The following is a 16180-nucleotide window of genomic DNA, read 5'->3' as shown; positions in this document are numbered from 1 at the left end:
ATAATGTGCTTTTTAGGCAACTTAAACACACACACACACACACACACACACACACACACACACACACCGTATGCAGGTGCAACTGTTTTTACCGTAGCTGTATGAGGATTGATTTTTTTATGTTTGTGGCTACATACCCACGGTCCTGCATACACTGAAATTCTTGTGCTACATTACCGCAGTACCCCGCTAGAAAAGCTAAAACACAGTGGCGCGGCCCGTTGATAAAATGAAATATTGTGCGGTAATTCGTTTTCTGCATTTGAAAAGGAACGACCCACCAATTACCCATGCTTAATGGGTGAAAATGTACGGCAACACTGCAACGTCATTATCCCAGTGATCAGGTGTTAAGACTTATAGTGTGGTCAAGACAAAGGAGCAAAGCAAACGTATGGATTAACCACCACAGAAAAAGGCGAAGACCCAACCACCATCAGGAATTTTGTTTTTGGGACAACCATGGTGTGTTGCTAACAGATATGCTTTTAAGGAGGAAACCGTCACAGCAGCATCCTAGCAGAGTATCCTGGCAAGGTTACGGAAGGCTAGCAAGACGAAGCGTCCCAGGAATCTGTCTAAGTGTGTGTTTTGCTCCACAGTAATGCCCCGGCACATACTGCACATGACACTGACTCACATGCTGTTTATTTCAGATTTATGTATTGCGCGAAAAGTGGCAGTTGACCCTAAATAACGAATAATGTAAAGTCATTCACATGAGTGTAAAAGAGTTCTGTTAAATTTCTATTACATAAACCACACAAATGTAAAGACAGTCAGTCTAAATAAATACCTATGGATTACAACTTAAATTGGAACGATCATAGTGCGGTATATGATCCTTACCAGATCGGATTGCCGGAGGACATCGAAAAAGTTCAAAGACGGGCAGCTCTTTCTTTCGTCTTATCGCGAAACGGGGGAGAGCGTTTCACTGAAATGATACGCGGATTGCTATGTCAATGATTAAAACAAAGGCGTATTTGGTTGCGGCGAGCTCTCTCCCCGAAATTTCAGTAACCAACCTTCTCCTTCGAATGCGGAAATATTTTATTGGAGCCCATCTACATAGAGAGAAATATTGACGATAACAAAATAAGAGAAATCAGAGCTCGCAAAAAATGATTTAAGTGTGCGCGGTTCTAGAGTGGAACAGTAGAGAAATAGTGTGAAAGTGGATCGATGATTCGTCTGTCAGGCAAATGAGTGTGAGCTGCAAACGGACACTGTAGATATGGAAGTCAAGATATAGATGTGGGAGCGGAGGGGGGGGGGGGGGGGGGGGGGCAAGGCAGGGCAGATAATTTGCTGGTCTTGGATACAGATCTTGAAAGTCCAGTAACAAAAACTTGTTCATCAGTTCGGTCTGATTAAGAAGAAAATATGATGCTGTGTGTCTGCGTAGAAATAAATTTATGATTTTATTAACGGCTGTAATTTTCAACAACTGTAGTATTATTTTTTCAGGATAAATTTCAGTCATTAGTTGCAAATACATTTTATCATGCTTTACCAGTTTCCACAAATTAATTTGTCATCTTCAAAAGCCTACAAAATTAGAGGTATTATACCTCTTTAGAATTTGACTAAACGTTTATGTGCGGTAAAAGAAGGATATTACAGAAACATACTTAGTCTAGCAAACAGTCAATATCTTCTTCACAGAAGAATAATGCCGTGGTATGCCCAGAAAGTCGCATATTGTATGTGATTATTTTAAACACTGTTTGACTGTTTACAATAACTGAATCACGTATATGTATCTGTTTGCTAGCATCAAGGAACATATTTAAAAGAATACGTAAAGAATAAAACCAAGGCGTATAAAGAAGTTATATTTAATACATTTGAAAAAAAGCATGACACAAATACTAATATATGAAAGGGATGGGCTGATTCACATGTTTTTTAAGAGATGATATGCAATCAGAATAGTGTCTGTTTTTCAATGCAAGTTGAACATTCAACAAATCTTTTGAATTTATATTTATATATTTCAAATTCTGTGCGAAAAGGTTCACTTTGTAGCCCTTGCGAGTTATATGTAAATCATATTTAATTACATAAATGCATAGATAAGGTGTAAAGATTTATAATATCCCTAATTTTGTAGGCTTTTGAAGATGACAAATCAATTTGTCGGAACCAGTAAAGCACAATAAAATTTATTTGCGACTGAAAAAGATAAATTTATAAATTTATGTTTGTTCAAGAGTGTCACGTTGTATGTCTTTGTGGGTTATATCAAGTACATTAAAGGTCTCTTCTATGTTGGTTGCAGAATGGCTGTGTTAAACAAGATTTTAGTATTTTTTGTAAGTTCTGCAAATGGAGGGCTTTCACAAACTTTTTGCGCCTATACAGAAATGCAAAATATCAGCCGTGTACAAAGTTATTTGCAGTTTATGTCGAAGAATGCATAGTGGAAAAACTTGTAACAGTTTCCCAATCACCATCCTAGCCTAGCATCATGCTCTAAGGAATATTATGTTAGTTCCCACATGCTTCATCTGAGGACGAGGTTGAAAGAGCTCGAAAACCTGATAATAGAACTAACGCAGTGTGTAATAAGTGATTTGTTGCAGCCGACTGTAGTTATTATCAAAGTGTTCTGGGCCGCCGACATAGAAATTCTCGGGAAAGCGCAGTTGCTGAGAGGCAGTTCCACATGTGAATCTGTGAACCAACTGGAGCAGTTACTGGAATTGAACGTGCGGCGTCCACGGGTGATTAGCTGTTTGTTAATTAGAAGTGGCTTGGCAGAGGGCCCGTAGGGGCAGATGCGAGGCACACTGTGCCGCGGAAGCTGTGGTCGGCGCCCCGAACTCGAGACGCGGCCGTGTCAGCTGCTGAGGCCGCATTCCCCGCGACTGCCGCCGCGACACGAGACCCGCGTCCGGCGGGGGGCCGCCTCTCAGGGCTCGTGGTGCTCGCCGGGCTTGGTGTCGGGTGTCGTGCGGGTCCGAGAACATTTTACTAAAAGCGTTCACATTTGGTCTTACGTCATCTTCCACGTTTTTTTAAATAATTTTCTGAGAATAAACTAGCATTAAAACAAACTGAGTTATCCGAGCCCTACTCACGACCCGTCCTCACGGCTTCACTTCACCAGTACCTCGTTCCCTACCTTTCGAACTTCACAGAAGTTCTCCTGCGCAACTTGCGGGACTAACGCTTCTGGAAGAAATGTTATCGCGGAAACGTGGCTTAGCCACAGCCCGAGGGATGTTTCCACAATGAACCGTTCACTCTGCAGCGGAGTATGTGCTGATATGAAACTTCCTGACAGATTAAAGCTGTATGCCGGACCGGGACTCGAACCCGCGGCGTTTACCTTTCGTGGGCAAGTGCTAGCCCCGCAATTTTGTCAGAAGAACTTCTGTGCAATTTGGAAGGCGGAAGATGAGGTACTGCCGGAAGTAGAGCTGTGAGGACGTACCATGAGTCGTGCTCGGGTAGCTCAGCTGATAGAGCACTTGCCCAGGAAAGGCAAAGGTCCCAGTGTCGAGTCCCGGTCTGGAAAATAATTTTAATCTGGCAGGAAGTTTCGTATCAGCGCACGCTCCGATGCAGAAATTGGCAAGGGATTCCAAGCCCACGTGGATGGACTTGCTGACTGAGCAGAGAGCGTTCTAGCCAGGTAAAGCCGGGCATTCCTGCTGTCAACAAGAAATAGTCTGCAGATCTGTGTACAGTCATAGTGCTAAGTGACATACTGATAATGTTCATAGTGCTAAGTGACATACTGATAATGGTAAGTGCATACTTCGATTTTATAGCATGTAAATTATTATTCTTGTAAGATATACTTGTTTGAAGCGTTAATGTAAGCAATTTATTACTATTATATCAAAACATTTCAAATGTGCTATTGATATTGCTATTGACTCTAATTTTGGCAAGTTAGTGTGAGAGTGACAGCAGATTATACACCGTCCGGTCACTTAATGTGACCGCCGTCTATGTTCGACGTCAGTCCTCTGACCACTCACAGACAGCAGGTGGCAGCACTAGCAGTGGAGGGTTTATAAAGAACATTTTTTTGGGGGGGAGGGGGGGGGGGACGCGGAAAACTAATGCAGACGTCGTCGTAATACGGAAACGGAACGATTTATCTGACGTCCAAAAGGGCATCAGTGGCTTTCGAGTCACATAGCAAACTTTTCCGAAACGGATAAGTCTGTAAACCGTCTGCGTGTCGCCGTGGTTAAAGTATACTGTGCATTGCATAATGGCGCTATCGAAAACCGCTGCGCGCCACTGGTCACAGATGAGAGGGGTGAACAGCGGCTGAAGACATGTGTACGGGCGAATAGACGTGTAACTGTTGTCAACTGACCGCCAAGACGAACAATGAGCTATCAAAACGCCTCGTCAGCGAACGTTCAGCGAAAGTTGCTGCATAAGGGCCTTCGCAGTAGGCGCCTTGTTCATACACCCATGCTGACTGATGTTCGTCGGCTACAAAAGCTGGAATTTGCACGCCAATACCGCAAATGGACATCAACTAAATAACGACAGGTAGTCCTCTCAGATGTATTTGAAAGCAAACACTCTACAATAATCGTCGGATGGGTCAAGACCGGAGAAAGGGGCGTTACGGTCTGGGAATGTTTTCGTGATATTGACAGGGTGTTCTCGCAGTTCTCAAAGGCACGTCCATCTATGCTTGGGACCCATGTCCACCCTTATATGCAGTTTGTTTTTATCTCGACAGCTGCGGGGGATAGCCACGCGGCCTGAGGCGTCGTGTACGCTCCGCGTGGCTCCCTCCGTCGGAGGATTGAGTCCTCTCTTCGGGCATGGGTGTATGTATTGTCCTTAGCGTAAGTTAGTTTAAGTTAGATTAAGTGGTGCGCAAGCTTATGGACCGGTGACCTCAGCAGTTTGGTCCCATAAGACCTTACCACAAATTTCCAAATTTTACCTGGGCAGGGTGGCTTCTATCAGCAGAACAATGTAACATGTGACAGTAAGGTGGGGCATGTCATTTTGATTTTTGTATGTTATCGATGTGCATGTCGGAGAGAGAAAGAGTTACATTACTGTTAAGCAATCTTTGTTCTTTTCGTGGCACAGTCTTTGCCTCTGAGCAGTCTGACACATTCCTAGTTGAAGTGTGGTAGGTACTGGACGTATTCAGTAGTGCTGTGTTGACTTGTGATTGTATGTTAGATGAAGAGAGACTTATTGTAAAGGACAGCAAAGCTTGAAAGGTGAAAGGAACATAAATTTTGAATAATGTTATTTTTTTGAACAGAAGAAGTTTAAGGTAAGGCTTTTGAGCGGTGGTCACATTAATGTGACTGGCACAATGTATCTGAGAGGATGTGGAAGGAGAAAATAAGAAATTGCGATCTCTTCTAAAATCCAAAACTGGATCTGTGGCTGGGAAGTTCGCAGTAAATTTGCAGGCCACGACCTCTGTACCAGGCGTAAAGTTTAGTTTTAGTTAGCCCAGAATATCATCTTCATCTACATGATTACTTTACAAGTAATACTTACGTGTCTGGCACAGACTGCATAGAACTACTTTCGATTATTTCTCTACCGTTCCACTCTCGAATAGCACGTGTGATAAATGGGCCCCTAAATCTTTCACAGTTATCTTACTTCATCGCTGTGGCCATTTGTTTCAATGTAGTCGAAAGCCAATAAAATATTTTGGCTTACTTCCACTAGTAATACACAGTCTTCAGTCAGACTAATTTATGATATATAGTCACAAAGTTTGAATTATCACCGCCAGTGACATCAAGACGTGACCATGAAATCTGGTGAGAGTGGTAGTCCTCCTCTACATGTTCACTCTTCTATGTGATTTATTTTCTAAACGCTGGATCATATGGCGGTGGCCTTAGTTGTAGAAATCTACATTGTGACATTGTGGCAGGAAACGTGCCACCTCCAAAATCACATCGTCGTCATTCTGGAAAGGCCTAATATGCAATGGTTTTTTCATCCCAAGAAAGGGGAAGCAGTCACGGGATGCCATGCGAGGAGAATACTGGGATGAGGCAGAATGTGACAGCCAGCACCTGTGAATGTGTCTTGTGCAGAATGAGCTGGAGCGGCGTCGTGTAGCTTTGCGCAAAGCTTTCACTTGACAGACCCGAAATTTCGCTAGGGTGCTTCTATGACGGTTTCCCCCTTATTAGCATTATCTGTTAGCGTCACACTATGGTAGTCCCAACCAAACCTCGCCGTCAACTTGTCTAATAATGATAAGGTCTTGCCCACTACGGCGTAAGCGAATATAGATGTTTGCGCTGCTTACTGAGTACCTTTAATCTTGGGGTCATAGTGGCATACCCAGCACTTGTCCTTGAGATATATCGAAGTCTCTACGATTACGATCTAGTGCTTGTCTGTATTTAGCTACTCATGTGGGAGATAAAGTAATATCTGTAATTACTTTGGAACCCGCGTCATATCCAGATTCTCGAAGCCTCATTTTACTGGCATACGTTAATTTTGTTTCTCAATAGCGGTATCCTATGCCTTTTACTGCGTTCGCCCCATTGCACGGACGACTTTAATGGCCTACCAACTCGAGTTTTACAATGTGGAATTTTAGTGATACTTCGCAGCCAATTACGGTTAATTTTAAGGAAGTGCTTCCAACTTTGTGCGAAGCAAGCCACCGTTTCTTTAATTGTTACTTTTTATAAGACAGTTTATGTCTAGAACCATTCCTTTCTTCGTCAGTGAAGGCAGCTACTGATAATATACATTTTTCCATAAAGTCCAATCTTTTTACAAACTCTTTATCAGAACGTCTGTTCAAATGGTCATAGAGGCGTTTTCTTGTCATAATTTTGACTTTTGGAGGACATAGAATAGTAACAAAATGCTGTCAGAATTCATTTCATAGATGACATTTTTTAGAGCTGGCAACTCATTAACGTAAAACAACCGTAAAAAATCAAACTGCTGTATTTAGCGGCTTTTTTTTTTTTTTAATTTCCAGTAGAGGAATGATTTTTCTATCACAATGTATTAACAAATATGCAGGGACTCTTACAACAAAAAGAACGATTACTAATAAAAGTAGTAAATAACACGAATAAAAACAATCATATATAACGGGATCCTTGGAACTCATATTGCTTTTCACCACACTTCAAGTAAAAACACACTTTTAACACATTCGAAAATGCAGATTGATTGCAGACCAGCAGAGATGCTTCAGATGCACTGTAAGCCACATACGTAAATACAGAATAGCTCCACCGTGTATCAGTAGGCAATAAGTAAATGACACACTGCCTCAGCCATGTCCCATCTGGCAGACTATCGTAGAAAGTAATGCATTTTGGGAATTCCTCGAGTTGGAAAAGTGGACTTTTGACCGACTTTTAGGGCAAAATATCCCTATGTGTGAGCAGTCGTGGAACCCATCGGATGGCGATGTTCAAAACGTCGTGCAGTATGTGGAAAACTGATCCATTGCTGATTTATCTTTTCCCAGTATCGGCTCGATTGTGTTACGCCGGTGGTCGAGTACCAGGGCCTCCATTTCTCTTACGACTTCTGGTTCTTCATAGAGAGGTGGCCTGCCGTTTCGTTCTTGTTTGACTACACCGGCATCTGCATCACCTAATCACTGTCTCATGTGTCAGTTCGCTCCCACCACCTCAGTGTTGTCCCCTCCAGTCGCAGAAAAAGAATGACTGCACTGAATCTTCACTTTATGAATAGGCAGCGGCGTGCTGTGATATTGCGGTGTGGAGGTTTCAATGTGTACCAAGATGGCAGGCATGTATCCGCAAACAAACAGAAAATTAATTATACGACTTCATCCTCCCGCCCCTCTCTACGATAACTAAAACTTTATGACTATCTCTTGTATTTTTCCTGTTTACGTCCAACGCGTTTCAGAGTTGCTGCACGATTTTTAAGAAGTAGTCATGTTTTTCAGCATTACAACTACTCCAGATTATTCCCCTAGCTGTAAATGATAGTCACAGTTCGTAGTTTTACGAAAGAAAACATCTCACACGAAATTAACAGATAAATAAGAGGGCGTCTTGAAAAGTAAGGTGTTCGAATTTTTTATTTGAAAACTCTTAAAGCTTTCTACACGTAATAAACGTTATTAACGTTATAAATCTTTGGTCTTCATGTCTACAGATTTATCTCTCAACAGTCATCCTGGCGACGCACACGTTTCGAGAGACCCTTTGTTAATACTGCCGGCCGGGGTGGCTGAGCGGTTCTAGGTGCTTCAGTCTGGAACCGCGCGACCGCTACGGTCGCAGGTTCGAATCCTGCCTCGGGCATGGATGTGTGTGATGTCATTAGGTTAGTTAGGTTTAAGTAGTTCTAAGTTCTAGACACACATAAAAATCGGATAGCGCCAAGTCGAGAATGTATGGAGGATGATCGATGCCAGTGATCCCAAGGCGTCGTATTGTTGCAGATGTCGCAGAGTTCGTGTGTAGTCTGGCATTGTCATGCTGAAGGAGTGTAAACAAACTCTTCGAACTCGAAACTCTATTGCAGCACGCTGTTTCTCACGCATCGACATACAAGGGCAATAAGTAGTGCAACACATTTTTTTCTGTAAGCAGATTGGTTTTATTCAGAATTCCTAGACACCATATTATTCCCCACTCTTTTTGCTACAAAACCCCAATTTTGCAAGTCTCCGTTAAATGAGACGGCGTTACGCCCCCTTACTTGGAGGGCCTGTAGGCGCGAACAGCACCACTCTAGTGTTCGACGTGGAAGCCAATGTCTTGCTGCGCCAATAACCTCCCCATCATCCACGTATTGCTTCTCGGTGAGTGCATCCGTCATTGTGCCAGATGGAAGGTGCGAGATCCAGACTGTATGGCGGGTGAGGATCAACAGGTCAATGAAGTTTTGTGAGCTCCTCTAGGATGCGCAGACTTGTGTGAGACCTTGCGTTGTGTTGCAGAAGAAGCAGTTCTCGTCTGCATTTTTGTGGCGTACGCTGAAGGCGTTTCTGCAGTTTCCTAAGGGTAGCATAATACACTTCAGAGTTGATCGTTGCACTATGAGGGAGAACATCAAATAGAATAATCCCTTGAGAGTCTCAGAAGAAAGTCGCCATCACTATACGGGTAGAGGGGGCGTCTTTGATCTTTTCCTTCGGAGGGGAGGTAGATTGACGTTTTGTTTTCGGTTCGAAATGATGAACACATGTTTCACCACCTGTAACGATGGTCGACACAAAAAGTGTCACGATCAGCTTCATAACTCACAAGCAATTGCTCACAGATGGTCCTTCGTTGCTCTTTATGGTCCTCTAGTAGACGGCAAGAAGCACAGCGGGCACACACTTTTGAGTGGTGGAGAAGTGTGTCAGCGCAACCAACAGAGACGTCCAGCTGAGCAGCGAGGTGTTTGATTGTGATCGGTCGATCACCTCGAATGAGTGTGTCCGCACATTCCAACAATGCAGGATTCACAGCTGCGTACGGCCGGCCGAAACGCGGCAGATCTGACAGGTCTTGCGCGATCTTGTTGCGAAATGACAAATGCCTCGCCCAATGACCCACAGTGCTTTTTTTCGCTGCCAGGTCTCCGCAGACAGTCTGCAAGGGCCTATGAATACCTGTGATGCTCTGGTTTTCCAACAGGAACCCAGTGACAGCTCTCTGCTTGGGATGCACCTCCGTTAGAGACACCGTTTCAAAGGTTACGTATATTACCGCCACCTGTCGGAACTTCATGAAAGTATAGGGGCTGAAGCGGGAATATTCCACGAAGTGCTACAACAAATTACGCATTTTTTCGATCGAAACTGGCCGAGAAAAAAATGTGTTGCATTACTTATTGAAAGCTCTCCTAGTTACATTACACCGCCATGTTACAAGCTACAATTCGGAACCATCTAGAGGCAGTGCTGTAGATACGTAGACGTGAAGAATAAATATGTAGAATAATAATGTTTGTTTTAATTAAAAAGGTTAAGAATTTGCACATAAAAAATTCGGATGCATTACTATTCAGCACGCCGTCGTATAATATCTTGTTATGATGAACTGTTACGTAATCACAGTGAAGGACAAGCGACTCGATGTATAAAACTAGTAGAATGTAAGGCTGTCATTGATCGCAAGAAATTTATTTTATTGCCGTTTTCGAAGTATGCGATCGTCATGTTGATAGGTCTGTCATTCTAAACTAGTAAACGGAGCTTAAAAATTTGTAGCTAAGATAGGTACCATCGAAAGATGTGAAAACATACCGAAACTACAATAAACAAACGTAATTGACCTGTAGTGTAAGAGCACCGTTTGGGTACAGGGCGGTCAAAGGATTTTAATGCTTTCACGAAATATATGTCCATGAAAGTAAGCAAATACAGAATGTGCTTAAAAGAATTATCAGTTTAGTTAGAAGGTGCTTTGTGGGAGAAAGCTCATTCAGTATCTGCGGACAGCCACGAAAAAAATTATCGGTACAGGTCTCATCCGTCTGGTGTGTGTGGTTGGATAGCGACTCCACACGGTTTGTACCAATCGGAGTAGCAACCCAGCACGTCGGCTTCATTTCCTCTTCTGTGCAGGACGCTGCATCGCACACATGGTTCATTAGTGGCCGATATTGCTTGTTTAGGTGCGAGGACGTTTCGCCAGGTCTCGCTGACGAATAAATAGTCTACAAAATACACCTCGCGTCACACACACACACACACACACACACACACACACACACACACACACACACACACACACTATCCACCAGGAACGTGTTTACTGAAGTTGTAATTGCCAGTTTCCACTGGATAACCACTGCCTGTAGTCGTAAAACGTAATCGGGTAAAGCACTGCGCTGGCTCTGCTGCTGTGTTGACATGCGGGACGCGTTTCCGAAAGGATGCGGGCTCGCCTGCCAACGCTTCCGTTCGTTTACGATCTCCAGTCGCGTATCGAAAAGGTATCAATAATAAAATGAGGTTCGATCGTAGGCCTGAGATTTACATTATGCAGATATCTTACATACCACGACAAATTATAGTTTATAATGACAACACTTCATAGTCTTCCTTATTTCATGGCAACCATTACATTTAAAACATTTCTCTGTTCTCTCTCTCTCTCACACACACACACACATATTTTGCACACAAATAGAAGTGGCGTAAGTTCGATTCACACTTGACGTCAAAGGAACAGAAGGCGACATCGACGTCACCGTCAAACGCTGATGTGCCCACACTAGAAGTCTCTACACTCAGGCCAATACCGTACGGTTATACCATCCGTGGTACAAAATGTCGGAGTATAGTGTCCGCATTAAGAAAGGAGTAAAGATGAAGTTTGTTAATGACTAAACCAAAAGTCATAACGAATGGTCTTGGAAACGTTCGCTTCGGAAACTATGAGAAGTGAATCAACACGTAGAGTGTCGACCAGACATTTCGAAACATCGACATTCATTTTTTTGGGAACGTATCTATACGCATACAAACAAATCAAACAACATGTAGATGGCAATATATAGCGTCTTTTTAACTCTTCATTGCGTTTTCTTTTCTTTTGACTTATCAAATAACGTCAAAAATACAGTATTTTCCCCCTCGAAAGCAGCTGATTTTTTTCGCTTTTCAAAAAAGGTTAGTTAATGAACAGGGCTTCATCAATAGAGGCGGTTAAAAGCAAAAGAGTGTAAGCTGTAAGCGACAAAATCACGATTCTGAGAAAATAGGCTTCAAAGCTCGTGTGAAAGGTTTAAATTGTGTGTTCATTTGTTACATTGTCTACATCATATGCCTTGGTTATTAATTAAGCTATACAAACAATATTTGTGAATTAAATTGGGAATGTTGGGCTCAGTAAGGTTTTACCAATAATGTTAGCACCTACATCCCTTCTACTTCCAAGATGTCACTTATGTCCCTTTGACTTTCATTAGTATCAGGTTTGGAACGAAGCACAACAATGTGGTACAGTATTTCGTCCCATTTTCTCGTATTACACTAATCCATAAACATAAATTTTATTGATTATATAAATATAATGGAGTGAATAAGGCAAATGAATAAATAGTGTTATCCACAGAAATAAATTTCCAACCAAACTCTTAGCACCTACAATGCAAACACTCCCTTTTTTTTTTTTTTACTACAGTAAATGCCTGTTCTCAGTGCCACATAGCATCATCAGATGGCACCACGTCACTAGATGACTGTGTGTTTGGCCCTCCATTTCTAGTGATCTGTTTGATTTTATTTGTATAGAATGGATGCTGCAGGTTCTGTTATTTCTCTGTTGTTACGACAAATGGTGGCAGTGCATTGAACTGTATTATGGCTGAGCTTGGCCATTGTGGGTTTGATCGCCTCAATGGGATTAAAAAGCCGGTCGGTGTGGCCGTACAGTTCTAGGCGCTTCAGTTTGGACCCGCTCGACCGCTACGGTCGCAGGTTCGAATCCTGCCTCGGGCATGGATGTGTGTGATGTCCTTAGGTTTAAGTAGTTCTAAGTTCTAGGGGACTGATGACCACAGATGTTAAGTCCCATAGTGCTCAGAGCCATTTAAACCATTCAATGGGATTAAAATTCATGCCAGCAGTGAGGTTAGTCTTATATAACATTCCAAACAGGAGTGGGCTGAAACCAGGAAGTTGTTGTCAATGGCCTTCAAGAGGTGCGCTCTATGATATACACCCAAAACTTAACGATGGTTTCGTTTTTTTCTGACCGCCTTCAGTATCACTAAAAGCAATGACGATCGTTACAGACTGAGGATCACTATTATCATTTTTACTGCCTGACTGTTTATCATCTCCATTTTTCTTAATCTTCATCTAATCTTCTATTTTAATGTATTCAATGCAAAAACAGTTTCTAATCTGCCTAATTCTGCATAATTCACCGAATCAAATGACCGTAACAATTTATGAAATGTTTGGAACCAAAGAGATGAATGCACACTTGCATCTCTTTGCATCCAAAGAGAAAACACTTGTTAAGGAGTTCTTCAAATAACTGCTAGGTTAAAATGGTTCAAATGGCTCTGAGCACTATGGGACTTAACTTCTCAGGTCATCAGTCCCCTAGAACTTAGAACTACTTAAACCTAACTGACCTAAGGACATCACACACATCCATGCCCGAGGCAGGATTCGAACCGTTGACCGTAGCAGTCGCGCGGTTCCACACTGTAGCGCCTAGAGCCACCCAGGCCGGCAACTGCTAGGAAATAGTTCAGATCATCCCATACATCTATACCCCTTTGCCACCAACTAAATTGATTCTTTCAGTAGAGTATGGGGCATATATCTTCAAATATTCCGTTTTGTAACTTACACCCCTTTGCTTTCAACCGTGTCAGTTTATGTTCATATTTATGCACAATGTAAGCTTTTACTTTGTCCAGATACTGTAAAAATTAAATCTTCTTCGCATTTAGATATCTGACCTATCCTGTGGAAAAGCACTCAAAGGTATTGTATCTAGGTCCTACTGGAACATTTTCACTTTGTCACCAAAACATAGAAAACAGTAAGATACAAATTAAGAAGACATAAAATATAATTTCCACTGCTAGAACATGAGTGAGTGTGGCGTCCGGCGAGAACAGGATAACTTCCGATGTTAGCAGACGAAGCCGTTCTCCACCCCGCCTCCTACCCTAATTGTGACAAAGTTAAAACTTACCGTTGATGGCCTGCTATTTGGTGTTGATGTTTCATTCTGTCATTTGCGAATCGTCCTTTATTGTTAATGAGGGAGGCAGGAAATATGAAATACCCAATGTTAATTACTAGTTTCGTGTCGATACCCAACAAAATTTATCACGGAAACTTTGTTTATTCCAGCTTAGATATGGTATTAGTGTTTCTGGCAACTCCATTCTTTCACTATAAGGTTTAAAATACGGTGGGCGGTGACAGAAGTGCTCACGAATAACTACTTTAGCATCAATACAACGCAAGAAATGTGTATAATAAAATAAAAAAACTAGCGATCTCCTCTTTGACTAGAATATTGCTGCTACTGCCCTTACGTTGATTTGTGAGCTCCCTCTGAACAGCGAACGCCTGCACGACACGTAGGATCCTTACCGAGTATGTTTTTCATCTGCCTCTGTGATCTCGAGGCAACGTCGCTAATGTGTGATGCGGTTTTCGCATCTTCGAGTCCCGCCTTGGACATTAGATTTTAAACATGTTTATCTTCGAAAGTTACTGAAACTAGAACAGAAATAAACATACATGTGATGTAATAACTAACTTGTCAAAAGTACACGTTGAACTGGCGGAGAACCACATATTAATTAACAGTCCAATTTTGCCGTGACATTGATATTTTAACTATGGAATGCTCCCACTTTTGACATTCTTATTATCTCAGGAAGGGTTAATCAGGAATAAGGATGCACTGAGGCTTCTGAGTAATCAGTGGTAAGTAGTGTAGGGTTAATATTTAAACCAGAATACACTCTGTGGTCGGAGTTATTGCAGTCGAGTGTGTCTGGTTTCGTTTAAAATGTGCCTTTTGACGAAGGGAGGCTGGAGCCAACGACATTTATGCACCTACATTTATTTATATCTAGGCCTGCATACTCTACAACCTGGGCCGTTGCTGGATGTTTTGTCGCCCTAGGTGAGAATTGAAAAATGACGCCCCCTCTTATCTCCTATTATACTTTAATCATTGAACTAAGATGAGCAGACTCCTCAATTTCTTGTGACATTCATCAGTTTTTGTGTTTTGTCCTCTATTACTTTAAAACTGATTGAGAACAACAAATGTCTTCAGTTTCTTATTTTTTGTCATCAATTTTAAGGAAACAACAATTAATTTCTTTAAGGAAAGACAATGTAGTTCTTTTCTCGTTCTGCGAGTCTCAGATACTCAGAGACAGACAGACACCAACTCATTTTTATGTATGGGTATGATGACATGCACCTACCCTTTACTCATTTTTTATATGTTAAAACCTAACTTGTGAATACGTTATCAGTTATCCACAGGAAATCATAGTATAACCACTCAATACAACTGACGCTTGACAGATGATCTGCAGAGACAAAAACAAGAAGGACTGAGGGAGGTATGGTGCGAAGTCGCAACATGATTGCAAGGCAGCGTAGATGCCCCGCTCCACCGCTCGACAGAGATGAATCAAGGTCATGTTTGTTTCCGTTTCGTACGCAGTAGGTAGAGGCAATGTGTTTACTTTCGTCGTAGTAAGTAAAGGCTTATTAACGCTTTATTTGGTCCGAATATAAGTTGTAGAGAAAAATTTTTTTCCTTGTTTATCCTCATTATATAGACTTCTAATAATGATAATAAATAAATATTTTAATTGTAATATTTATTCATTATATAATAAATACATAATTTTGCTTGAGAGCAACATTGCCAAACAGTGACACTGATATACTGAAATTTGAATGTAATTTACTTTCTGCTTCACTTCAGTTCATTTGCGATAAAAGTGCCCACAACCATTTTACTGTCTTCATACATGAAAATATCAGTCTCCTGATGCACGCAACAACGAAAAACGAAGATTACCGACGATGGATAATTTCATAAATCAACTACATTTTGTATGAAATTCTTTGAAATAATTTTTCCAGGCACAAAACACAAAACCATATTGCACGTAGAACACGTGACTGTTGAGTAACCTCTTGGGCAATAACAACATCGACACTTTGATCCATGGATAGGCCAATGGTGAAGGCCATCGAACCTCACCTCTTGTACAGACACTGGAATCTTTTCTGTCTTCTTGAGAGGTGGCGATTTCTTACTAAGTCTCCCTGCTTTCCTTTTGTTTGTACCCATCAAAGCATTAGCAATGTCTATTCGAAATGATTTCAATAAAATTTTCATATCACAATTGTCACGGCGAAAAAGTAATCATGCATTGACGACACATGTGTCCAATAACCAGCAAAAAATTCTCAGTTACCAGCGCTTTGACTTGAAAAGCCACTCTGTATAGTTCGATAAGGATTCCCGTCAGGTCCACGCTACCCGTACACTTATTGTAGAATCTGACAGTGTTCGGACATGGCACATCTGTCTTTCGTTTTTGAACAGGATTCCAACGTTTTACAGCCTTCACTGGTTCTATTCCACAAAATCAACTTTTTAAACACACTGCTATGTTATCTCTACATCTAACTACGACGATTCCTGAATTTTTATCCAACCTATAATGGTAGCTTCCCCGAACTCGC

General features: G+C 41.7%; 1 protein-coding gene across 1 annotated transcript in view; it reads left to right on the top strand.

Annotated features, from left to right (window-relative positions):
• The first annotated feature begins 2783 nt into the window (after positions 1-2783).
• The window catches only part of LOC124620113, a 150435-nt gene continuing 137038 nt past the window's right edge, over positions 2784-16180 (top strand). Inside the window, exon 1 of the mRNA XM_047146783.1 lies at positions 2784-2957. Within this exon, the coding sequence (XP_047002739.1) occupies positions 2784-2957 (174 nt within the window). The remainder of the gene's footprint in view (positions 2958-16180) is intronic.

Source organism: Schistocerca americana, chromosome 6 (genome assembly GCF_021461395.2).
Source record: "Schistocerca americana isolate TAMUIC-IGC-003095 chromosome 6, iqSchAmer2.1, whole genome shotgun sequence".
NCBI classification, from domain to species: domain Eukaryota; kingdom Metazoa; phylum Arthropoda; class Insecta; order Orthoptera; family Acrididae; genus Schistocerca; species Schistocerca americana.
The sequence above is the reverse complement of the archived record's forward strand: the minus strand, read 5'-3'. Positions and strand labels throughout refer to the sequence as shown.